The sequence below is a fragment of the Lonchura striata genome, chromosome 8 (assembly GCF_046129695.1).
Source record: "Lonchura striata isolate bLonStr1 chromosome 8, bLonStr1.mat, whole genome shotgun sequence".
Lineage (NCBI taxonomy): Eukaryota > Metazoa > Chordata > Aves > Passeriformes > Estrildidae > Lonchura > Lonchura striata.
The window spans coordinates 18,412,492-18,438,312 of NC_134610.1; the positions used below are offsets into that span (position 1 = coordinate 18,412,492).

General features: G+C 34.5%; 1 protein-coding gene across 11 annotated transcripts in view; it reads right to left on the reverse strand.

The window, feature by feature from the left end:
* LOC110469658 (sodium channel protein type 2 subunit alpha) overlaps positions 1-23,882 on the reverse strand; it is a 68,488-nt gene extending 44,606 nt beyond the window's left edge. For 2 of the 11 annotated variants that reach the window (XM_077785012.1, XM_077785003.1), the window contains exons 1-11: positions 23,594-23,882; positions 15,143-15,390; positions 14,320-14,573; positions 9,689-9,758; positions 8,836-9,152; positions 5,224-5,342; positions 4,266-4,355; positions 2,571-2,699; positions 1,784-1,875; positions 650-922; positions 283-346 (exon numbers count right to left, since the gene is read on the reverse strand). In XM_077785012.1, coding sequence (XP_077641138.1) covers positions 283-346; positions 650-922; positions 1,784-1,875; positions 2,571-2,699; positions 4,266-4,355; positions 5,224-5,342; positions 8,836-9,102 — 1,034 coding nt within the window. In that variant the 5' untranslated portion in view covers positions 9,103-9,152; positions 9,689-9,758; positions 14,320-14,573; positions 15,143-15,390; positions 23,594-23,882. Of the gene's footprint in view, positions 1-282; positions 347-649; positions 923-1,783; positions 1,876-1,971; positions 2,064-2,570; positions 2,700-4,265; positions 4,356-5,223; positions 5,343-8,835; positions 9,153-9,688; positions 9,759-14,319; positions 14,574-15,142; positions 15,391-23,593 lie in introns of all 11 variants that reach the window. The other 9 variants (XM_077785013.1, XM_077785008.1, XM_077785004.1 and 6 more) reach the window with 8 other exon arrangements.
* Between the last annotated feature and the right edge of the window lie 1,939 nt (positions 23,883-25,821).

The window sequence follows — 25,821 nt, forward strand, 5'->3', positions numbered from 1 at the left end:
ACTTTTGTTTCCTCCTACTTTCTAAATCATCAAAGGAGACTTAAAAAATTTCAGATCTTATCAATAAAACGATGTTCATTTTCCAATGAAGCAGGAAAAAGGCTGTTATAATTACTATTTTGTTTAGCCAGACTGTAAAACATTTTGACTTCAATAAGAAATTCTCACTTAGCTGCAAAACTCCATAAGTTCTGTAACCCTGCTAAATATGGATTTGCAACTCGATCTCATGTTACTTCTTTTTCTACAGAGCATAACATAGAATTTTTGAAAGGGTCTTACCCTGCATCAGAGCTATTACCACAAAGTAGGGCATCTCTTTGTCCTTCCAAAATATAAAAATGAGCTGTGTAGAAAGCATTAGAAATATATATGAGTAGATCAAATAAACCTGAAAGCAATACAAAGTAAAATAAAAATAAATTGTGTTAAATCATAGTGGCTAGCTATTGATCCCTTTGTAGCATGTTTAGGAACCTTTCTGATTGTTGTATTTTTTATTGTTTTTATTTGATCTCTGTAAATCAGTGACTGTAAGCAGTTCTACATAAGTCAGAAATATAAACCCTTCAATGTTCTTTACTTGGTCACAAATAATTATGTATTTTAGCCACAAATATATTAAAATAGTTATATCAGAAATTCTTACTTTCATCCTCGATGTAATCCTTCCAGTTAAACGTGCTCACTGTCATGTTAACAAAAGTACCGTTTTCATTCATTGTGCTGTTAAAGTAGGAAATAATGTTTATCTCAAAAGTAGAATTGTCTGGAGGCCACTGCAGGCATTTATTCCTCAGGTTGCCCATGAACAGCTGCAGCCCTATCAGTGCAAATACACTCAGACAAAACACAGTCAGGATCATCACATCCGAGAGCTTCTTCACAGACTGAATCAGGGCTCCTACAATAGTCTTCAGGCCTGCAAAGAGAGTAGATTGATAGAATTATCAAAGACTATCTTTGCCCTTCCCATATAATTAAGAAGCCATGCAGACACTTAAAAAGAAATTATTTTTTATTTCTTGAAAGGTAAAACTTCATGAGCAGCCTCAGAGCTTGTGAAGATGAATGAAAGAAAAATATTCCTTTTTATGAATATGCAATGTACATATAGTCCAATAAATTGAATATATAATATTCTCAAGCAGGAAACTTTATCAATCATGCTTTCTTAGTACAGATTTGATTGCATTTACTAATTTTTCTCTGCATTAAATATTCTGCCAATAATTCAGTTTCCAGTTAATTCTAAACATGACTTCACAACAGTGCAAAGCAGCATGAGATAGAATTGCTAGTAATTTTGAATGAAAAAAGTTTGCATTTGATAAATTTTCCTGTGCATAATTTATTTTCTCTTTGGTATCTTCTTGGTATCTATCTGTTACTTGCTTATTTTTAAGAATAATGTCAATTTTAAGTGATAAAAAAAGGAAAAATTTTAAAACCAAGAATGCCATAGCACTAAGCTTTTGTAATGTAGAGGCAATTTGTCAATACACAATAAAATGCAGAAAAACAAAGCAAAATAATCCATAGGCCTCATATTTTATGTTTCATGCAAGACTTTGTTAAACTCAAAGGCTGATTTTGCAAAATAAAAGAAGCTAATGCTGAAAAGGCAAAGAATCATAAACCAGGTTAATGATCCATGCCTTTTTATTCCTTTTTTTTTTTTTTTTTTTTTTTGGCAACATGAGCAGCAAACAACAAGACTTATGCTCAAAGGAAGTGAATTCAATGAACAAAAGTCAGCCTCAGTGTTTAACCTCGCTCTCACCTGGAATGACTGATATTGTTTTCAAAGCTCGGAGAACTCTGAATGTTCTCAACGCTGAGACATTGCCCAGGTCCACAAACTCTGTCACATATCTGTAATAGGGGAGTTCACACACAAACACAATGACAGCACACAAATAACAGTTGGAGATACGAGGGGCCTAACACCTGACACCAACTACTTCTTACCTGGAATTACAGAAATAGTTTTCAAAGCTCTCAATACTCTGAAAGTTCGAAGAGCTGAAACATTGCCTAGGTTTACAAATTCTGTTACATACCTGTAGGATTAAATCACAGTTATTCAGAATTGAGGCAGAGCTTATACTAATTATGTGGGTCTTCAAAACCTCTGTGGCAATACTAGCAATCATACTTCAAAATTTACCTGTCTCTTCAGTACATTTCAATTTAATAATTGTTTTCATCAATTTTGCTTAAATGTCATTGGAGTGAAACTCACTGATTTGTATTTGAACATCTAGTTAAACTAATTAGCTTTTAATGGGACAGTAACATGGAGTCAAAGGGATGGCTTCACTTCTGGTGAGCAGAAAAATGTAGGCCATGAAATTAGTGTCCCTCAGCAGTAATTGCACTAGTGGCTGACACTCCATTTCGGCTTCTGCCATATTTTTCTTTGATTTATGAATACTAAAATGTGTTATACAGTGTCTAAGCTTCAAAGGTTGCAAAAATTAAATATGTTTAAATAAATACACATAATACAATAATATTTACCACTAATTTCATGCCCTAAAAGCTTAAAAAGTTCTTGAACCACTTACGCCATTAAAATGACACTGAAGTCAAGCCAGTTCCATGGGTCTCGCAGAAAAGTAAAACCTTCTAAGCAGAAGCCCCTTGCAAGAATTTTGATAAGTGATTCAAAGGTATAAATTCCAGTGAAAGTGTACCTGAAAATCATCAGAGCAGGAATTTTTGCATGGATTTTTGCATACTTACAGACAGTGCCATTCTTTAGCAAAGATGACTTAAAAGAGAAGAAAAAGTATTCAGAAGGAAAAGGAGTAAATTATTAACTTCACTTGCCCTAAATATTGTAGTTGCTGTTCAGTCTTTGTTGAAATTTGAACCTGATATATATGCTACTCATTTTCTAAAAGGTTGGTTTAATCTCAGTTCTTGTGCTTACAAATAATTTTTGACTCTAGTATTTATGGATACATTTCAGACTTTGAGTTCTTTGGCACTCACAGGGTTGCCTCTTTGCTTGCATTCATAAATCAGGTAGATGTCTAAGTGTTACAAAAACTAAAGAATTTTTTTTTTAATGTCTAAATCAGAGAGTTTTGTAAAATCAATTCTGGATAATAACTGTACTAATGCCTATTTATTTCATAAATAATCATAAATATAAGAAAGCATGCCCAGACTGTTACTCTCAAAGATGGGGAGCATGATTACCAGCTTACCTGGTGTGGGAACAGCTATTCATTTAACAACATAGAATAGTCAGTTATAACCAGCATAATGCAGGCACTTCCCGAGACCCACATAGATCTCTGTGGACCTCCAGAATAAAGGAACTCTACCTACAGACCCTACTGCTCTGCTTTCAGACTCTCTGCACCTCTAGCAAGCCATCATCACTGTTCACTGGGAATGAGTTAATGGTAGTTGTTTCTAAACAGGGTTCAGTGTAAGGTTCATTTGTGCAGAGAAATAAATAAATAAAAACCAGTAATGGCTCTTTGAGAAAAGAAGGGAATGAAAGAAGCAATAAGTGATTAGAAGCAGATTTTTCATGAGTAATACTATTTCAACTAAAAACATAAAGGGCTTTGAGAAACATGACCTAGAGGAAGGTTTCTCTGCATGCCAGGGGTTTGGAACTGTATGATCTCTAAGATCCCTTCCAACCCAAATCATTCTGTGATTCTACAGTATTTCAGAGGAGAACATGTATCTGTATTTTGTTAAAGAATACACATGCATTTATAACCATGAACTAGAAAGAAAAATATTCCGTATTTAGGTCAGCTCTTTGTTACTCTTTCATAGGTATGGCCCTTTCCTCAGCAATTTGAGTTTCTTGTGGTCCTTGTTGTGGCAGGCACTTATGAGGTCAAATCAGTAAGGCATGATAAAAGTCCTACTGTGACGAGATCATGGATATGCAAGCAAGGTATGGCAACAATTTCAGATGCACAATTTTACATGCACATCTATAGCTCCCTGACTGATTTACAACTCAGAATATCCAAGGACAAGAACTCCTGTTTGTACACAGCAGAAGTCCAGATATTCCACAGGCATAATTTAAACAAACATGGTGTTACTGTTAAATTATTTAAGTTGTTTAGGAGGAAACAGGAAAGATATTGATGATCTCATGGAATATGATTCTTCTTGACTCTGGACAAGCCCATTCTGGCTTTCACATTTTTATAAATGCTTCTTTTTTGGAGTCACACAAAAACAGAGACATAATAATAAAGAAGTAAAAATGTTTAACTTACTCTACATTCTTTGTCCAGTCTGGAGGGTTACTCATGGTCATAAATACACAGTTGGTCAAAATAGTGCACATGATAAGCATGCTGAATAACGTAGGTTGTAGTTAAGGCATGTTAGTCAGAAAAGTAGGACAGCTTTATAACAGTAAATGAAATAACTTAAAGATATTGTTTACAAATGTGTCCAAATAACATGATATTAAAGCCTAAAACAAAGCTTTGCACATAATTTTATGTATTTTAAATGGTATGCCATCTGGCATATTATGGTGCACTTCCATAAATAAAATGCAATACTTTTATAATAATAGCAGGTTTTAAATGAAGTTTAAACATAACTTTAACTCTGTAAATCATTAAATGACTACCCAAATGTAATTACTCGTTTAATACAGGTGGATCATTCTAAAAGATCTTTAGTCAGAGGTTGGTTGTTTAGGCCTGAGTTTTTCTTTGAACATGATTGAAATATATTTGAAAATACTCTCCTTTATCCCAAATCTTTTATAGGGCACCTATCCCAAAGCTAAAAACACAATGCTGAAAAAGCTTCTCTTTACCCATGCTCTTTTGTCCTTGCTAAGTGAGTCTAGTTCATTAATAGTACTACTGGTCTTGGTAAAAGTGTGACCTTAGATATGTTCAAGTGCAATGGTTTGTTACTAATGTGGCCTTAGCTGCAGGGCTTAGTATGGGATTCAGTCTCCTTTTAGATATTAAGCCTGATATTTAAACTGTGACAGATTTAGGTGGTTCAGTAGAGAATTCTCTCAGCAGGGATGAAGATCATACTGCAATCCACATGTGATATTGGCTCCTTTTTTAAAATGTGAGCAACATATTTTTTTAGCATAGTTCACTCCCATGGACACAGTTTGTATATCCACATGAAAAGTGTTATTTTGATCATTAAGTATTTTTAAATAGCAACACTTAAATCAACATTAAGAGAAAAGGATATGAATGTACCAAAATCTTGATAGCAATTTTTCTGATGGGATTAAAAGGGGTTAAAATATACAAGGCAGACGTGGCACTGAACCGGAAAATTGCTTTCCCCTTATTCAATACTATGAAAGTCTGCAAAAAAAGAAATACAAAATTAAAATACAATGTTGACTACGTATATATCTTCACATCCTACTAAAAGTTTTCATTTTCTGCCTGAGAGGTACAAGTTCCATTGTACTGTCTACCTGTGGTACGAAAATAACTGATTTCTGTGAATACAATGGAGTAAGTCTTCCACAGCCAATTCTCCAATTAGCAAAATTTTCCAGCATGTGGACTGAATTATGATGTAATTAAAATGTGTGGGAATTACAAAAAACAATAGTTTATCAATAAAAGTAAAATGCAAGATTTTGCCATGGAAATATTTCAATTTTATTTCTTATGAAGTGTTTGATTAAAGTGATTAAAATTTATCAAATGTATTCCACCCTGTCAGCAAACACAAAACCAAAATATCAAAAGGATAATTCCAAATGCCTGTTTGTATCTGGAACAAATACTTGACAGAATTATATACACACATAGGTATAGAGACAAGGAGAAATTCTCATTACAAAATCAACCACAATTTAAAAATAATTTTGCTTTAATCTTTTATTTTAAATACTACCAATATCAATTATATGCATCTTCTGAAATAAATATCTATGAAAAAAAAATATTAATATATTGCCAGCTAACATAGTTCTGAGCAATGTGAGACAGTCACCAGGATTTGGCATCCTATTACAACAAATATTTTTTAAAAGAAACTGCTGGTTTTCTTGTTAACAGTGTGCTCTTACTTTCCCTATATGTGAGCAGAAAATTTAGCTAGTGATTATCTATTAAAATTTGGTCCAATAAACCTATGGTTTGTGTTCAGTTCATTCTGTTTCTGTGGGCAATCGTTGCCTAAGTGTATTTGTCTGTGAATGAGGTTTACTTGCATCTTTGGTGCTGCTTGAAATTTCTTCAGGACATAACTATTCTTCATTCCTTTTGCTCTTTGTGGATGGTAATGGCTCTGCTTTGTGTTAACATAATAGAGTCTTTGTTACACTCTCAGCAGAGCTATAAAGTATCACTGTTCTCCATGTTGATTTCCATTCTCTGTAAAAAGTTGGCTATGATCAGGAAAATTCTGCCCTCTCTGTGGCCTTTACTGCCTACTTGGACAGTCATCTCAGGGAAGGAAAGAAAACCACTACGTGGTAGGAAAGAAGATAGGTAAAGGAGTGTTGCTGGTGCCTGCTCACAGAAAAATATCAAGCTAACACTGAGGGTGGCAGAGAAGGGACACACACTCCTTGGCATTTCTCCCTGCCCTACAGTCCTTCACCCAGCTGGAAATGCTAGAAAGATGTTGCCTGTCCCAAGGTCACTGCTGCAGCTGAGCCCAAAGACAGACTAAATTCACATATGATTTCTTCTGCACTGACAAGTCAGTGATTAAGGGTAGTTTGTACTATACAACAGAGGAGAGATGACTAATTCTAGTCCATGATTTAAGATGTCCATTTGTTTTCTGTTGAGCATAATTATATTGCTAGGTAATAGAAACACAGATGTCACCTGCAACTAAAGATTCTACAGTTTACTAATTGTTCTCAGTACTAAGAAATCCATCATTAGTGTCAGCTTTTACACTTCTGTTTGAAAAAATCTGTCTACATTTTCTTATCAGTAGAGGTTAGAAACTATACTTCAGAACTTCTCAGTCTTTCTGAAACTTCACTTCTTCAGACAACTTTATCCCTGAATTTATGTATGCAACTTTACTCCTGAAGTTCTGCAGCTAGTTGAGAAAAGGGCTTAGTACTGACATTATATTGTAAGTAAGAATTTCCATGGAACTGTTGTTATAACCCAAACCACAAAAATTTAAATAACCCTTGGCAATGCTACTTCTTTGAAATTTAATTTCTTTATATTTCCTTAATAATGTATATACTTGTATTATCTACAGCATTGTTTATTTAACTTTGGCAACTCTTAGGTTATGCAGTTACATACAGATTCTGCTTTATTTTCTGTTCCCATTACTGAGGCCATAATTTTTAAACCTGTTTTACAAACCAAAAATGACCACATTTAGCCACAAAATTTAAACCAAATTTAGCCACAAAAGTGAGAGTATTATTTGAATAATTTTTTTTCTGGCGAACAAGTTTCTTTGGAGTTTAAAGTATTTTATGCCTTGATTTTTTATAGTGGCTCAAGATAAAATTTCTTATCTTGATGACAGCCTGGAATGCTTCAAGTCGTCAATAGAGCAACTGTATCCAGTTATTTCTTTTTCAGTGAGATGGGAAAAGATAGTCCCAAGTACTTCTCCATAAAACACCTTGTGCATTTTTTAATTTAGAGGTGTTATCCACCTCTTCATCTTCCTTCACTCTCCTGACCCACAACACTTTGAAGTCTATCAGAAACTGAGAGAACCTCTTGATGCTGCTAACGGAGCACACAGAAATAAACAAGAGCATAGAGGAAAACTGGCTCTTACTGTCTCCTGTCCTTTCACTAATCAGTGCAGGACCTAAGGTACTTTTACTTGTTCCCAGGTTGGACTATTTCAGACCACAGAGGATTTTATAACTGTCTACAACTAATCCCAGCTATGGAAATACACTTGTTCTTTCCTTGTCTTTATCTTAACTTGAATAACACCCGTCTGCTTCCAATTGGATGCATCATCACTACAAGACCAAAACCCATACACTCTGCTGCAGATCCTCACTTGTAAAAAGTCAAACTTTTAACTTGAATGGATCTGTTTGAACTACCTTTTCTATCTTTGAATTCCTGACTTGGGGATCATGTGAAAAGGAGGACTGTACAAATTGGAAGAGAAAATGCACCTCTTTTGGGAGTTTGCATGTGTTGCATTCACACATGTAACTTAGATGCATTGCTTTTATCTCATAACTCTTTGCTCTGGTCTTTCTGTATGAAATCTCTTCAGAACACCAAAAATGTCTTTTTTTGATTCCTTCCTCAAAAATGAGTTTTGCCATGGTCTGCCAAAGACTTCTAGTTGACAGCTCTGCAGTAGAGATCTATCATATCAAACCCAAGCACCTCAAGCAATAGTTTGCATTGTGGTAGTTTCATATGAGCCAACATTTACAGAGTCTCTATATGCTACATATACAAGGATACATGTATTTCATGTGTATGTTTGCACAGAGAATATGCTTACAGTCCTCTATTTCACTAACTTGAGTGGATACTACCTTGTTATCTACAACTACTTCCATTGCAAAACCATGCTTAGAACATCTCTTTTGTCATATTCAGTCTTACTATTACATTGAAATTAAAAAAAAAAAATCATTCTGTGCTCAAGTTCAGGCAAGATCAAGGAAGACACATCTTCCTTACAATGAAGTAAATAGCAAATAACTCAACAGACTTGAAGCAGTCATAATATGGAAGAGCATAAATCAGTTCTGCTAAATAAAAGGATGGTTCTGTATATTTAGCAGATTGACAGTTCTAACTATCACATTTTGTGATTAAACTTTTCCAGTGTATAAAGGTATATTCTATTTAGTGCAAAACATAATTCACTCACTTTTTTATTGATATAATATGGGTCCAGGTCTTCCAAAGGTTCAGATACCATTCCTGGAGGTATGTCACCATAAATAAATGGCAGTGTCTTTCCTGCCTCCAAGTCACTGTTTGGTTTTGGACCATTTTCATCATCATCATCTGTATGTTCTTGCTTGGGCTTTTTAGCTTTTTCTTCTGCAGAACGCTTTTCAATAGCTGCGAGGGAATCTCTAGTAAAATAGCGGAAGCTTTCAGGTCCAGGTGGTACCAGCAGTGCCTGTGCCATGTTTTCATCCTGCAAATTTAATTACTTTTAGCTTCTTGCATAAGAATGACCTATAAAAGAAAATTAAATAATTTAGGCAAGCTAGATTGTACCAATAGGAAAAACCCCAACATTTGGTCAGAAACTCTTTCCAGGCTTAAATAGAAATAGAAGCAGCATACTTCAAGGCTGAATGGCAGTTAAAAGCAAATGCTCAGAATTTGTTTTGATATTTTATAAATTATTTTTCAGCTTTTTCCTGCAGATCCAGAAAAAGACATTTCTTTTTCTGCCCACAGATACTGCTTTGCCTGTGTCCTTGGACACTCCCAACAATAGAACAAATTGCTGATCAAAGTGTTTTAGCAGTACAGCTATTTTTTTTTTAACAGCAAGTATAAATGCATATTCTGGGAGGTACTGCTGAAAATGGTAAACCTACATTCTACAACTTAAGAGATTTTAATTTTCCATATTTTTTTCAAGCATCAGTAATACAACTTTACAAACATCAATACTTTCATTAAACGAAAAGATTTTACACAAGTGGTGCTGGTTAAATGACAGCAGCTGAATTATGGGAGGAACAAGCATAATTCTTTCTTACCGGCACTTAACTGTGGTGAAGGCTAATATTAGATCCCAGAGCAGCTTGGGTTGTGTTTATTGACTGTTAGCTGTGAATCAAAACCACAGGCCTTTTAAGTAAAAGTAAACAGCATGAATAATCAAGGCTATATAGGAAAAGATGCTGCTTCTGATTATTTGCAAGGCAAGTGTCATAGTATTAGTTCAGACTGAAACTAGTCCAAAATCTGATTCTGGTTTGCCGTGAATGGCTTTAGTAACAGTGGTGGAAGATGCTGCTTTTTCCTGCTCTCTGCATTGAACTCTCTACTGTACAGCAGCTCTCTTTATGGAGTCCTGCAGTGCATCAACTGAAAGCAGTGTTATTTTTCTCTCTTCCAAGTCCTTCTGCAGCAGGATCAGTTATTTAAAGTGATGTACTGTACAGCACAGTTAAGAGGTTTGAATAGCTGGAGGGAGAGAATGGCAAAAAGGAAGGCAGATATGGTTAAAGAGTGCTGCCACCAGGGAATAAATTAAAGCCTTACTTGGTGTCTACTTTGCAACAGTTTACAGCATATTGCTGTAAAAATTTTAGTTATGAGAACCAATTTTAAGAGTGAGTTTCAATGCTTAACTAATGAGCTTAAATTATGTTTTCTGTTACATTAAGCCATGTAGCCTTTGCTGCATTACTTCATGAATGTGCAACATCTGTATCCTGGAGATGCCACATCTAAATTTGAGATAAAATATTCTGCTCATTTGCACTCATTGAATAGTCCTTCTCCTAAAGCTTCTCGTGTGTCTGAAGCAGTTTGTAGAAATCCACACACACAGGGACGCACAAAGTGCTGCAGTAATGATCTTATGAAATAAGGTATGTGAAGGCTGAAGGGGATGTTAAAAAGTGCTTGAAAAACCTAGAGAAAGGAACTAGAGGAAAGAAATGAAACAGTATACTCCTAAATGTGAATTACCAATCCCATGACATGGTAAAGACTCATGTTCCTATGCCACCTCAAGTCTTAATCTCTGGAGTGGGTTCACAGCACAGCATCCATCAGTGTGTATGATCAGCACTGAGGTTACTGAAATAATTTAGTCAGTAGATTATAGCACCAAGCAGATAAGTAATACAAGACCAGAACCAAGATACCTGACAATAAATTCAGAATTAACATATACTGTACTGTAGACACAAAGAAGAAAATTTCTCTCAAGAACTATCCTGGAGAACTATGAGTTAATGTAATGTGCAGAATGACAGAGACCTTGGAGTGGCTGGAGATACAGATGCAGTGTAAAAGTAAAAAGTAAATTATAAAGCCAGCCAGAGTCTCCAGCATGCAACCTTATAATAAACTTCTATGCTGAAATTTCTGCTTCTAAATTTTTCTTTGTACAAGATGGATGCCTTTGCTAATCCCTTTTTAAAATTAATGTAACTCTCAATTGTAAAGATCCTAAACTCAAAGTTGTCCCTTTTTTTTTTTAATTAAAAGAACAGTCATTTTCTGGATACAGTCCTTTGATTACTACTTCTGCTCATGCAGGATTAATGAACTGTGAAGTTGTCTGAGGTTTCTCCTTGGTCTTTCTGAATAATTCATTTATTTATTCCCCATTTTACAGGTCTGTGGTTCAACTTGTCACTCTAGGTGCCTTTTCTATGAAACTAGTCTCAAAAGATGAATCCAAATCAAGTCATCAGTGTGTATTTCTTGTCTTTATAATTCAATGCATTTGTTTAGGCTACTTTTCATCCATTAACAGTTACAGCTATGAATGCTGTAACAAAATGCATTGTCCTCACTTAAAGGATATGTATTCGTATTTCTAGAAATCCACAAAGGAGCCAATGACTGATGGGAGAAAGTATTGGCAGACTTAGGGATTCACTGTATTTTTCAGGGAAAAAAACATGTCCTAAAAAAGTTTTCCTGATGAGTTGAAAACATTACATGAGACCTGTCTCCACTACTGTCTAATGCAATTATATCTTTTCTTTGCTGCTGCTATTACACAAGAAGGTTTTTCCTATACTAAATATGCCCCAAGCATTTTCATTTAGGTTACAAAGCTTAACAGAACAACACAGAAATTTGTATCTGATTACAGTTTCTATACATGCTTTAATTTAATAGAACAATGAAACAGAAGTTGTGCTGTCACCTGTACTGAGCCCTAAACAAGCTCCAATCCTTGAATCATAAACTGCTAATTTTTTAGTATTAGCTTCTCTCTCCTTCCTTCACTGGTTTTAAAATTGCTTGTTATCTGGTAAACTTCCAGGATATGAATGATATCAGGTAGAATTCAGATATTCTGTATATATAATAATTCAGAAAAACTGTCATTAAAAAATAATCCTTAAAGAAAGGATCTCAAAACTACATGTAGTCCAGGCCCCTCGGTACCTTCTGCTGTTAAGCAAAGAGTTTCAAGTATTTGAAATACAATACTGGTCTATATATCATATATGTAATGCTCTATAATTTAGTACATTTCATTAGAAAAATGAAATTCCCATTTATTAAAGATGTGATTTTGCTATTTAGTTGTAATTGAGCATTGCATTCTGTAAGTCCTCCAGTTTTCCTTCAGTCTCTACCTTTAAATAAGATTGAGCAATAGACAGTATCTATATGTTTTTAATTTTATACACATTTCAGCTAGTTATATTATGTCCACATTTAGAGAAAAAAATATTTTTAATATAATAATGTTCTCATCATTTACAGAAGATGAGTCAGAAAGTAAGTAAAATATCTTTGCTAACAATGTCAAATTAATTTTTCTGTGTCTCTGAAAAAGCCAGAAGTGGCCTGAAGGTATCTATTTTAATGATATCTTAAATAGGGCAAATGGTAAAAGTGAAAGTACCAGCATAAGTGCCAGGTAGATACCATGACTGTTTATTCAAATCTTCAGGTTGTCTAACAGGTTATCTGCATTTTGCATGAAACTGCACATACCCCTTTCAAAATTTTCAGGGTAGAGAAATAACAAACCTTGCTGGGTTTTTTTCCCTTTAAAGTACTACCTGCTAAAACCTTGAAAAAGCTGACTACTGAGATTTTCATTCCATTAAAACTGTAACAGTTGATTAGGGTTTGAGTAAGTGCAAGGATAGCAAATGGAATCTGTAAAATGACCAGGTATCCTCATTTTCTGATGTTAATCTTTTATTTGAGAAGCTGTAATTTGGAACTAGTATCTTCATCTGTGCCAAGCCCTGCAACAACGTCTCAGATGCTAAAGCCTGGATTTTCTCTAAATCACTAGTGTTAATAAGAACAGGTGACTCAATGGAAGTAAAGCCCTTTGTCCAAATCAAAAGGGTGGGTCTCCCACAGCACGACAGACAGAAACAGCAGGGCTGTGGCATCACCTCAGCATCAGCTAGAGATTCCTTTCTGCAGTTTACAAATAAAAAGAGTAGCTCTTGTGTGCTGATATCAGAAAAATACCTCAACTCAAGCTCTTACTGTCCTAAGGAGGAAAGACACACAAAAGAGCATATGCTGGGACAGTCTGAAAAAATGAGTCATCTTAGCTCCCTCTCTTCGTGTTTGGGAAGTTGCTTTGCAAAATTCAGGTATTGGTTTTCTGGAAGTGAAGGTAAATTACAGTTAAATTACTGTTCTCTGATCAAATTCCAAATCAGGAAATGCTGCCTTCAGTTTGTTCTAGAAAGAAAAGGATAGGTAAATATTAGTTTTTTGTGAAGAAGAACTAAAATTCAATATTTTTATTGAAATTTCTCATGGCTTTTGGACACCAAGAATAATTTTTGAAGAAAAATGTGGTTGGAAATATTTTTTTTAAGTTATGGATCATTATCTTTTCATAACTGACATTTAGCATTGTTTACCATTTATTCTGGCATATTTACCCTATTTTTAACTGATGAAAATATTCTAGTAAAAAATGGAATAACAGAAAGATCAAAAGAGACTCAAAATGTCACTGCTGTAGTTCACAGTGGTAAATGCAATGCAATGCAGATTTTTTTGAGATATCTAAAGAGACATTCAGTTAAAATTAGCTGTGGGTCCTAAGGCAAGGAATACATAAAAGTTGGCTTCATAAAACTAGGTATTTCAAGGAAAGGAGTGATTTCCTCAAAGGTGAAAATAGCCTCCAGAACTTAGCACCTGGTCAGAACCTGCCTCTTTAAACTGTAATCTAGTAATTTAAACTTTGACAATTTGTTTTTATAGGTCCTCCCTGACTAATACATAGTATTTATTTTCCTTTTTTCCATTAGGTTCAACATTTATTGATTCATTGTGTCATTTTTTAGATTATAATTTATCTGTAGCAATGACTGTATTTTGTATTTTTGTCTTTATTTTTACAGTCAGCCTCAGAAGCCTGTAGGCATTAGTGTTACATAACTATTCAAAATAAAAATAAAAATAAAAATAATTAAATCACCATCAGATATTTATTAATAAAATTAATAAATCCAAGAAGACAAAAATACTTGTTATGAGAATATGCAATTATAATAAGAGTATGTCACAGAAATAATATTCCTTCATAAAAACTTGCTTTAAAAATATTTAGAATGGGGTGATTTAAAATAGGTGGAAACCTGGCCAAAGAATAGTAAATGTAGTAAACAAAACATTATTTCTGGCTGAGAAGAAAAGACAGTCTTACCTTTGTTTTTCTAAAAAATGCCAAATCTCAGAATTTAACCTCTGCTTCTTTTGCTAATGTGAAAAGAAAAAGGCTGCATTTCTGGCAGAAAATGAATTAGCAAGGAAGTCTTTTCCTTAGGACCCGAAGCTTCTTCAAGACTGCATTTCCTTCAAGACTCTCTCATTCTTTGTTTGTGTGTCCAAAACTTCTCAAAAATTAATTACAGTAGAGAAGTGTAAGTCTACATATTCACATAGATATATTTTTCCAACCTAAGAGTACCAAGAAGTAAGAAACACAGGATTGAAAATTAGTTATTTCACAAAACCTAATACAGAACAAAAGTACTTTAAGAATATTCTTTAAGTGTGCATGTCAAAGATTCTATCTTTTACCTTCACGTTTCACTAAAATGGAAAAACGGGTCTTGTTGAAGTTACTGCATCACTGAAGAGTCTTTGGTAGACATGGGGTAACACATGGTAGATCGTAGTTCCCGGACTAACAGGAGTGTTCTCACCTGCCATTTTGGGAACAGGGTATCATTGCTCCCAATGGATTTACTGTCTTTAAGCAGGCATGGAAGTTAATAACGCTATATTTGCATTAACTTCTTCAAGTTATCTATCATAGAGATTGTTGGTATGAATGCTTTTTCTTTGTGCAACTAGATTTTTCTTCCCTGACAAGTAATATAATATCAAAAAAAAACACAGTATCGTAAGGTTCTTCAGTATAAATTACTTGCATCATTACAAGAGCTGGTGAAAGGTTGGCCATGTGTTCCTCAGTCTTTAATAATCTGGGTATCCAGTTCAGTAAATTTAAATAGTCTACTTACATCTTACACATATTAGTCTTCAGGCACTGAGATTCAGATGAGCTGTCTTTAAGACATTTATTTTCATTTGGATATCTCATCTAGATATACTTCTGGCATTTTTTTACTGTTTTATGTTGTTATTTTGCCTTTATTCCTAGAGAAGAAAAGAAGACATCCCTCTCTTTTAGGTCTCTGTTCTTGCGAAAGCAGCTCTTAATAGTACTTTTCTCCAAATACAGTGAGAATGAACAGCCACAGTAGAAACTCTGGAGATAAAATAAAGAAAATTTGAGTAGACACAGAGGTCAGAGAGAACACAAAAGGTGGGAAAACAAAAAGTGAAAGCTTTCTCTTAGATTACTGTTTCTCTTACTCTTAAAGACAGAGGATCTCCAAATACTTCAAGTACGGAGAATATGTTTCAAAAACTAACCTAGAATTTGCCTGGTACCTATTTCTGATCAATCTAGAATTGCATTTTCCCAAATATACAATAAGTGTTAGCATAATTAGAGCTTCCATTGTTTAATAAGGTAACGTAAGCTCATCCCAATGATGGCTAAGAGCAAATTCTTTCAATGCCTTGGTCATTTTGAGTGAAGCACTGATTCAGCACTTTTTGCTGTGGTGAGTCACTACTGGAGAGGCTCCACTGAAGACATCTGAAAGCTGTGTCTCTAGTTCTGACCTCAGGGAATCATGACTCTGCCACCATTGATACTTATCCACCAATGCATATTTTACACTGAATGCAGCATTCCCTGGGGGTACAGATGGGACTTTCCAATCCCTTTGACTATTGGATTCTGCCTCTCAAGCAGCACTGTGGCTGAAATTTGATCTCATGGTCAGATACAGCAAAATGTTTAAGTGTTTTTGCTCACAAGTTTCAAAATAATATGTAAGGGATTCTACAGGTTCCTAATAAAAGAAGAATCACTAATACTAAACATTCATATGACATTTATTTTCAAAAAGGGGAGTGTAACTTCTCTCCAGTTGTAAAATATCTGCTAGTTTGCAAAATGCTGAGGAATTAATTTTTAATGTGAGAATTATTAATAACACTAGAAGAACAGGTAATTTCAACAAATCTGTATTTTAAATTAAAGCAAAAGGCAGATAACCCTTTTTCACATGTGACCCCAACCTTGTCTCTATGTCTATTCATCATGGTTATACTATACTAATAAGTGTTAGTTACAGCAAAACTTGAAGAAAGCAGGTTTGCTGAATTGTGTGTCCTTTGTCCTGAATTTATAGTAGACCTACGCCACGTCAGTGTAATTTCATTAGAGGATTTCAACTAATATCTCATCTCTTATATTTTTTAACACATTTTTTTTCTGTATACTTTTCAAGACACTAAAAACAACAACAGCAACAACAAACAAACACACAAAGAAAACCTACCCAAACAACAACCAAACAAAAACCGCAAAACAAACAAACAAACACACCAAAAAAATCCAAACCAGAAAACCAAAACCTTTAGGGTTTTTTTCTTGATCTAATATCTTTGGTTCTCACACCAATACCAGAAATTTTCACAGATGAATCCAGATTACACAGTTTTACTGTAGCTGGAGGTGAGGCTAGAAAATTATTTGGGCTGATAATTTGTTGATCAAAATATTTTTATTTAGGGTCACTTATCTTAAGTCATCTTTCAAGAATGAATCATGGGTAAAATCTCAGGCCTAGTCAAAGGTGATTTCTGATGGACAAATTACATAGATTCTTTCATACAGGGCTCTTCAGTGAAATCTTCTGCATATATAGCATGAGCATTTAATCTCAAATGGGTTTGAATTGCTTCAAATAATATTTCAAACTATATCTTCATGCTTTTTAGCTCCCTTTCAATTTAATGATAAACTGGAAAAGAAAGAAATGGGCTTACTCAAAATGAGATTTTCTTATAAAGACCATTATAGGTCAATATGCCAGTGATGGTGCCACCTAAGTGAAATCTCATGTTAGAGTCAAATGCAATGAACAGAAATTGTGGGCAGATGTATGGATATTTGGTATAAGTAATTATAAAAGTGTTAACACAGTTCTAGATTAACAAGAAACAGAATTATCCACAAAATTAATTGTCCAAATTCAACTAATTCTTAATACTTTGTGTATTCAAAATTTAAATGTGCTGACAAGTGAAACACTGGTACAACAGTATCCACAGGAAAGGTTTTTAAAAAGTTACAATAAAACTTCAGTGAGTAATATCTAATTACAACACAATATTGATTTTGCTGTATAAAAGAAACAGAAAGCTCTGTTTGTAAAGTAGTACTCTTTTCTAAATGAACAAAAATGCATTTACAAAAATGCACTTGCAACAGAAAACATTGTTTATGAATTTCAGAAAAAATAAACAAACTAAATTTGGAAAATTAATTGAATCAGTAAGAACCATGCAGCTGAAACACTTACTTTCCTAGTCTTACTATGCTGCAGAAGGTACAATACAGAATATGAAAGAATAAATTTAATACAACACATGACTAATGGACTGTATTTGGAATTTGACAGTTGTCTAGGAAACCAAAGGGGAAAAATTGGAACTTCTGTTTGAGAGGCTCACACACAGTCCTTGGCTGAATGTGATCATTACTACACAAGGAAAAAAATGCACAAAAAGTCAACATGAAAATAGAGTGCTTTATACCCAAGGTTTAACAGAGCAAATGAAAGATGTGCATGGATTTCTCCAAGGCATTTATTCAGGTGTCATGGAACTGTCTAATAAAATACAATCAAGCCTTAATTCTGGAATGTTTTCCAAATGGAGTATGAAAGTATGACTTACATCTAGTCTCTACCTGCATGTAATAAATCTAAAGCTGCAAAGCCTATAATTACAACTTCTAACCACCTCTCTAGAAGTTATCTCTTATAATGTTGAAATTTCAGTACATTAATAAAATATTGTACTAATTAGAGACCTATACCTTTAAGTGATATGTACTATGGAATGATAGCTAGTGCTGTAGCAGCTACTAGAATTTTAGTATTCTACCTATTATAATATTAACTAAAGCAAATTGATATGTAGGAAATACATGGCAAGTAATTTAAAATGGTGTTAGCAAAATCCTCTCAGGAAGACTCCTATAATGCTCAGTTACAGCTTCACTCAGTAGGTAAAAAATTCCTTCATAATACAGGCTGAATTTTATTCATATTGATTTTGGTCAGAACTTTGTCTCAGGTCAGATTTCTTCATGTGAGAATTTTGGCTTTAAATATCAGTGACAGGCTTTTCTTTAGACATTTCATTTAAATGACAGTAAACATTAGGATTGCCCTCCTTCAATTCAATCTGACCTTGGACTCTTGGACCCTTTTGAAATTGCCTACTTATTTCTGTCATCAAGTTTACACCACTCAGACATAAAAATAACATTACTGATTGCCTTTCTAACTGTAAAGCTTTTTACTTTTGTTTTTAGCTGTCATAAACAAGTTTGAAAATTATTGGGCTATTAAGTAAGAATAAACTTAAAGAAAAATTTTTAAAAATATTCAAAGCTGTTTGTATTTTGCTCCTTGATAAGGTGCAAGAGTGTAATTTAGGTGTATACCTTCACTCATTATTTAAAAGTGCCCTCTATAGAATGGAAAAAATTTCACACAACATAGATTTAGAGACTTATTTTTCTTTAAAGAGTGCTTTTCAGTGGAAAATACACTCAAATATCTGCTGAAAATAAGAATAATTTTCTATCTATCCCTGAGTGTCACTATGAAGTTAGGTTAACTTTGGTAAAATGTGTAGGGATTCTTCATTCTTGTGACTTAATATCCTAATTTTGTAGTCTCCTAGTTTTATCCTTACTATTTAGCCACTCCACAAGAACATACACATTCAAAAGTAAATGTTCTTGATAGTAATAACTGTGGAGAAAACTCTGTGCTCAAGGAAATAAAGTTGGTATCATGTTAATTGCATCTGAGAAAAAAAAAAAATCCTGCATTTTTAGGTGGGACACACAAATTCACATTCAGGTTTCCAAGACTGTCACACATAAATTTCAAATCTTTATAAATTGGGATAAAAATACTCTTGTAGCAGAGTCTTGATACAGTTACACAGTTGTCCTCTATGATTGGCTTTTTAGAAGGCAATGAGGTTTGTTTGTTAAGAAAGCACATTCATTTAACATTTGAAAACTTTGTGTTTGGATGTATTTAAAACTGGACCAAGAAATTTAGGTTCCTGTGAGTATATTTTTAACCAACACAAATTTGGAACTCCTCAGTGTGTCCAACATTAAAGACAGTACAATAATGCCTAAGAAAGGACAGAGTTTTCAGAATATGCAAATCTAGGTAGGCAACAAATTGGGACATGTGGCCCAAAATTCAGGCTATATGAACTAAATAAAATTCTGCTTCTATTCCAGGACTACCAGGCAGTGAAAGGACATAATTTATGAGAAATGGTGACAGGCTTTCCCTCAATTAATACAGTAGCCAGACCACATAGTACTGTTGCCCTACATAAAAGGAACTATTTTTCCTGTGAACATTTCATTTCCTCATTTACTTCTTAATCTGCATTTCTGTAGTGATTTTGAACACAAATTTGTAACTGCCTAGAATCCTATATAATCATACACATTAATATTTTATGGTTAAGCAGATAAAGGAAGTTTATTTCTTCACATTGTTCGTAAAATAAATTTTGCTAAAAAACCATAAACACTGATCTTCTCTACACTGAAAAGGAGGGCCCTAAAATTAAATAATCAACATATAATTTAACTATAAATAAGGAAATCTTGTAAAGAAATATGAAGATGTGCCTGATGCACCTCATGGACAAGGATTCAGCTGTGTGTGCAGTTCAGCTATCTATACATACACAGTATGTACAGATATGTACACATACACAGTAACTTCAGCACCTTGCTGAGCCTTGCTGAGCAGGTACATCATCTGTGCAATTGATATATCTGGCATGTGCCAGACCCATGCATATGGACTATACACTCAATATATGCATATTCAAAATGTGACCATTTGATAAGGGTACATGACATCCAGAATGTTGACCCAAAGAAGTAGCAGTAAAAACAATTCCAGGTTGAAAAAGGGATCCCTGCTCCATAATTGTACTTACCTAAGTAAAACTACTCAGTCAAAAAAAGACCAATAGCAATAACGAATTATTAATATTACAAATAATTAATTTGATAATAAATAACCATTGCCTTAAGTTTTTACATGTGAAAAAAGCCTCATAAGCTCTTTAATTAAATATTAATTTTTTAGTTGTGTTTTTTACTGTAAAACATATTCTTAATAATATGTGATATGTCTTAATTGATAGAGTAAATGAAGAGCAAGTTTTCATATGAAGATGCTACTGAGACGGGGACCACATTAAATTTTAGCGACAATTTGAAATCAACATTTTGGGGTGGTACTTTGAGATTTGGATCTTCAGGGCAGTTTTTTGCTGTTGTTAGTTGGTTTGTTGTTTTTGTTTGTGTTGTGAAGAAATAATTTGGAGTTGCATGATGAAAAAATGAGAAACTGGATATTTTTGTGACCTAGAATTTAACTTGCATATTCCTGTTTAGGATTACAGTGGTAGTACACACACATTATGGTTACTCAAGAGCATATGCTGTACCTACTCTATATTTATATTTTCAAGTATCACAGTCCCTGCCTGAGCTGCTCTTATCCCTATTCCCTCTGCTTTACCTCATCATAAGGTAAGGAAAGTCAAGCAATAACACTATCACAGTAATATACTGGAGATTCCAGCTGTTCATAAAGAAAATTTTGATGAAAGCAGATGAATAGGTTGTATGATGCCAGCTCCAGTATCAAGGTCCTATGGGACTCCTATTGGTTAATATTAAACTTAGACATGCCATTGCAAGGTGCTTCACAGCTTTTAATCAGGAGCAGATGTAATGAATAATACCAGGTTTCCAGTTAAGAGGATGCCTTTTTCCTACAGGTGGTTTTTAAGGTGGTTACCAGTTCATTTGATGGACTGATTGATACCACAGCTCAGGCCGTGTGCATGTGTTCTGTAAGCAGCCTGAACTAGGGGGCATCAATTTTACTATGATGCTTTAAACCATTTATTTATTCAAGTGAGAATGAAAAAACAATATATGTTGCAAATGGCAACAGTATATATTACTGATTAACAGCTGTAAGGTAAAAAAAACAAAACAGAAGAGTTATACTGAGTGGAAAATAAGCTAACTAGAATTTTGTAATTTAAATTTCTAACTTCTAAATATAATTTTGTGATAAAGAGCAGAGTAAATGCAGCCTTCTGAAACTTACTTTCAATTATCACTATCAGAATTCAGTAAATATACAAATAAAGTACCAAATATCAGAAACTTGCATTTATTCTCCTTAGGTTTAACTGAAGTGGAGTTCAAGCAATTATTTTCCTTTGTTACCTTATGGCAAGAAGAGCATATAGATAAAAGAGGACAAGATTTGTACTTTAGAGAACAAGGTCACAACTTTCTCTCTTTTAGTATCTGCTATTCACTGATTCATCAAAAGTTGTGGGACTCCAGTAATGTCATTAGCACATAGCATACACACAACAAATTATATTGGGCTGAGATGGGAGCAGCAGAAGGAAATGGATATCATCAGTCAGAAAGTTCCATCTTACATCCTCCTATCCTTTTTTTCTTCAAAAATCCCTGCTATTTTGAGGGCAAATAAATTTCTCTCCATGCCTAATCTTCATAAGGTAAAAGTTAACTCATCTAATTCCATCTGTGAAGAAAAAGAGGTGAAAGCACAAAAGGTGTCACCAGTATATTGATTAAACACACCCTACTTTTAATGCTTTTTTCTTTCCTTTGATACTTCCCACTCCAGGTTACCCAATAATATACAGAAATGACCAAATTAACACTCTGACAACCTTATAGAGCACAGGGGAACTGTTTCCTGTTCTTCACTGAAAATGTGAAATTATCTTTCTTTGATAACATCTAGTATTACCTATACAGAATTTTGCAATACTGAGCTAAATTGGCACAGCTCAGAAAGTCAGTATAGGGACCTAACATCTGCTCATTGAGGGAAAAATTGTAAACTAACAACACAAGCATAATTTCTGTAAATATCACAGCCTAATAAACAACATATCTGTTTAACGGGTGCTATGAAGCTTCAAATTACTGCAGCAACTCACATTCCTGTCTTTAACAACCTTCCATTCCAAAATGGAGATGTGCAAGAGAGCAAATATTAAATATTAAACTGTTAGAGTTAAAAAGTCTCTTTTGAAACTGTTTTCTTGACAAGTCAAATATGAAAGCACAAACATCATTATTACTGATTATTTATCTTGGAGTTAAAGAAGGATACTCCAAGCACCATAAAGAATATGAATTAAAAACTTCTTTTTTTCACATCATTACTTCAGGTACAGGCCTTGCTTGCTACTCTGAATATCACCTGAGAGCTAATCCTGAGTTTTTTATATCTATGCATTGAGGGGGTGATTTATAAATTGTGGGCTCCTTATTCTGCTGTATGGGCTTCTTTAAGGCGTTTTTTTTTTTTTTTCCCTACTGTTTCCTTTTGGAATAATTTCCAAATCAATACTAATGTAACACATCTATCTCTTATGTCTATGTGTGTCTGTAGAACCACTAGTGAAAAAAAGAATTCACGTATCAAAGTGATCTTCAGTAGATATTTTCCTTTTACCTTTAATAACTGACAGCTTTAATTATTATGACAACAATGAATGAGACAATAGAGGAATGGGCAATGAAATGAAGAAATATAATTATTCTTGTGTTGAAATATTCAAATAGTCCTATTAAGAAGCATATATTAAGCTTGACAGTAAAAATACAGACAAAATGTGAACTACACGTTTGTTGTGGACCTGTGGTTAATAAACAGTCAGTGAGTCCATTCTCTCCTACACACAACCATGAAAAAAAGGCACAGAAAGAAAATATTTCCTTATATCTTTTTTACAAAATTTAGCTAATAAGGGAATTTCTTCAAATACTACATATATATACCGAAAACAGCATAGATTTTACCCCTGAATCATCAGAATCTGAGATGCTCAAAATCTTATGAGACCTTCTCTTCCTGAGTCTGAATATCACCAGATTTTTCTTCCTAGGAAACAAGGTCACTTCTATAAAATGCTTGTAATTAATGTTGTATACCTTGATTATAAAATGATCTGATTTTGTGAGGAAGACTACTGCGTTACAACATCACAGAGACCAGATATCAGATTTAACGGGGTTAAAAAGAAAAAAAAAAAAAATCACACCATCATCACAATCAGTCAGTACAAAATGGCTTTGAATTCCCCGTTCCATCTTTGACTCTACCTTAGCAGCAAACCAGAGGGAAAAATCCAGTTCCAAAATGTGGAAAAGATCACGTTGCCATGATTGATTATGAGTAAAATGAAACGTTTTGCCAGCTTACCTGACTGAATGAGGATGAAAAATCACTGCAAAGCCCAGCATCCAAAAATAATGTAATATATGTCTCCTCTTGAAACAGTCCAGATCTCCATCCACAAAGCCTTACTGATTGATCACAATTTCTGTATTCTCGGTGGAAAACACAGAGACCTTTCCAGAATCCTCTCTGCTTCTGCCTCCGCTTCCTGTTCTCAGTCACCCTGTGGTACCCAGCGCAGAGCAGAGAGCAGCTTATTGTGCGGAGGGGCCGCAGGCTGCGGCGCAGCGCCCAGCCCGCAGCACCTGACGTGCCGGCTCCACCTACTGGTGGCGAGCCGGGCGCTGCCGGCAGCCCCGGCCGGCGGGACGCTGCGGGCAAGCGGCGGAGCGACCCGCAGAACCGCGCTGCTCATCGGATAGCCCTTCCAAACACCTTTTCCGTAAAATCATTGCTTTTTAAAGCCGTTGTCGCTATACGCTGAACAGAGCGTTTGGTTTTCAATGTCTTGTTTCCTTTAAAATGCACGGCAACGGTGGGATGTGTAAATAACAAGACTCCCTAACTGCCTCCCTAATTGGTGTATCCAGAACTTGCTAATTATCTAGATACTTTCTTAGTCATTAAATACTACCATGTGTTTTTGGCATCATGTTCATGTCTTTCAAGTGTGTAAAATGTACTATGCTTATGTAAAAAGCAAAACTCAAAGTCTTTCCCTTAGACAGGCTTCCTGGGCACGTGTAGATTTACATCTAGAATTCCTCTGGCCATCCAGAGAAGAATTATTAGAGTAGTGGCACCAGCACCAGCCCCTCCATGGGCAGCAGTATTGAGTGAATAACATCCTTCAAACAGCATATTGTTTTGTCCTGCCTGGCAGTTTGAGGAGTATTGTGTCTGTGGAAAATGAAGTGTAGAAATGCTGAACAGTGTCAGCAAGTGTGTTCAATATAATGACTCAACGCCTTGGGGCAGAGCTTGCTACAGATCCCACCTAATTGAAAATGAAGCTACCAGCTTTCATGTTCAGTCATGTGGGATTTCATAAACAAACATGATTCCACAAAACAAGAATAAATGAGTATAAGAAGCAATTAATATTGTGCTTTCTTGTAGCTCCTGTAGTTCCTTTAAATACCTTTTCTGCAGAGCTTAGAAACAGCCCTATTCTCTGTGTGACCTTCCCCTGGTCACACAGTTTGTTTTGGAAGCAAGGACCCCAGGGCAGCCAGCACGTATCCGCCCTGATGGCCTCTACCAAGTCACAACTGCACAGAGCAGTAGGAGTAGTGATAACTGCTCACAGCTCATGTCCCATATCCCTCATATCAACAAAGATCCCCTTTGCAGCCAGCATTTATCCTAAAACATTTTGTGTCAGTTTGTGAGTAGTTCTTTTGATTTGAGTTACACTTGCTGTGTGCTTGAGAGATATAAACACCAAATTCCTGAATCTGGCAGCAGGAGACAGAAATATATTTTCAGGGGATGTATGTATTCTGTATGTACAGAATAATTTCTGTATACTAAGTGAAAGAGATGTACCCTCACCTTCAAAATGTTTGGGTTTTGTAAACCTGGAGCATACAGGGACACTCCTGATCATAATGCTCACACAAGTCCCCTGTTTGCTTCAAAGAGACTTTGTGAGTGCAAACATACACCACAGTCCTAGTAAAAAAAAAAAAAAAAAAAAAAAAAAAAAATTCATTTTAATATTATAAACTTCCAGAAGTTAAGAAGGAATATATTTTTAATTGAAAAGTGTTTATTCTCTCTAAAGCATAGATTTTGCCTTCATGGGATTATGTTAATTCAGCAAACCCATGAATGATGGAAAGCTGGTGTCTGCATTTTAAATTGCTTAGGAATAATTTTTTGCAACCACATCATGTTTTACAAATCAAACCAGTTCTTGAATAGGACTTTTATTTGCATACATTTTTAATATATAATTTTTAATTTAAAAAAATTATTGAGGGTCTTCTGAAATTTTCTTCAGAAAGTCTTTATGTCATTGTCCAAAGGTAATCATCATCTAGTAACATCAGAGAGTTAAAGGGGAATAATATATGTTGAATCTGTTTCTCCTGGAAAAATAAAGAAATGTGAATCTAAATAACAAACAATTTGAAATTTGTTTAAAAATAAAAAGCATAGTCCTTAATACTAACTGTATAATTCCAACAGAAAGGGGTATATGAAAAACAGTTTTGAACTTGAGCTGGTTCAGAGATTTGATTCTTTGT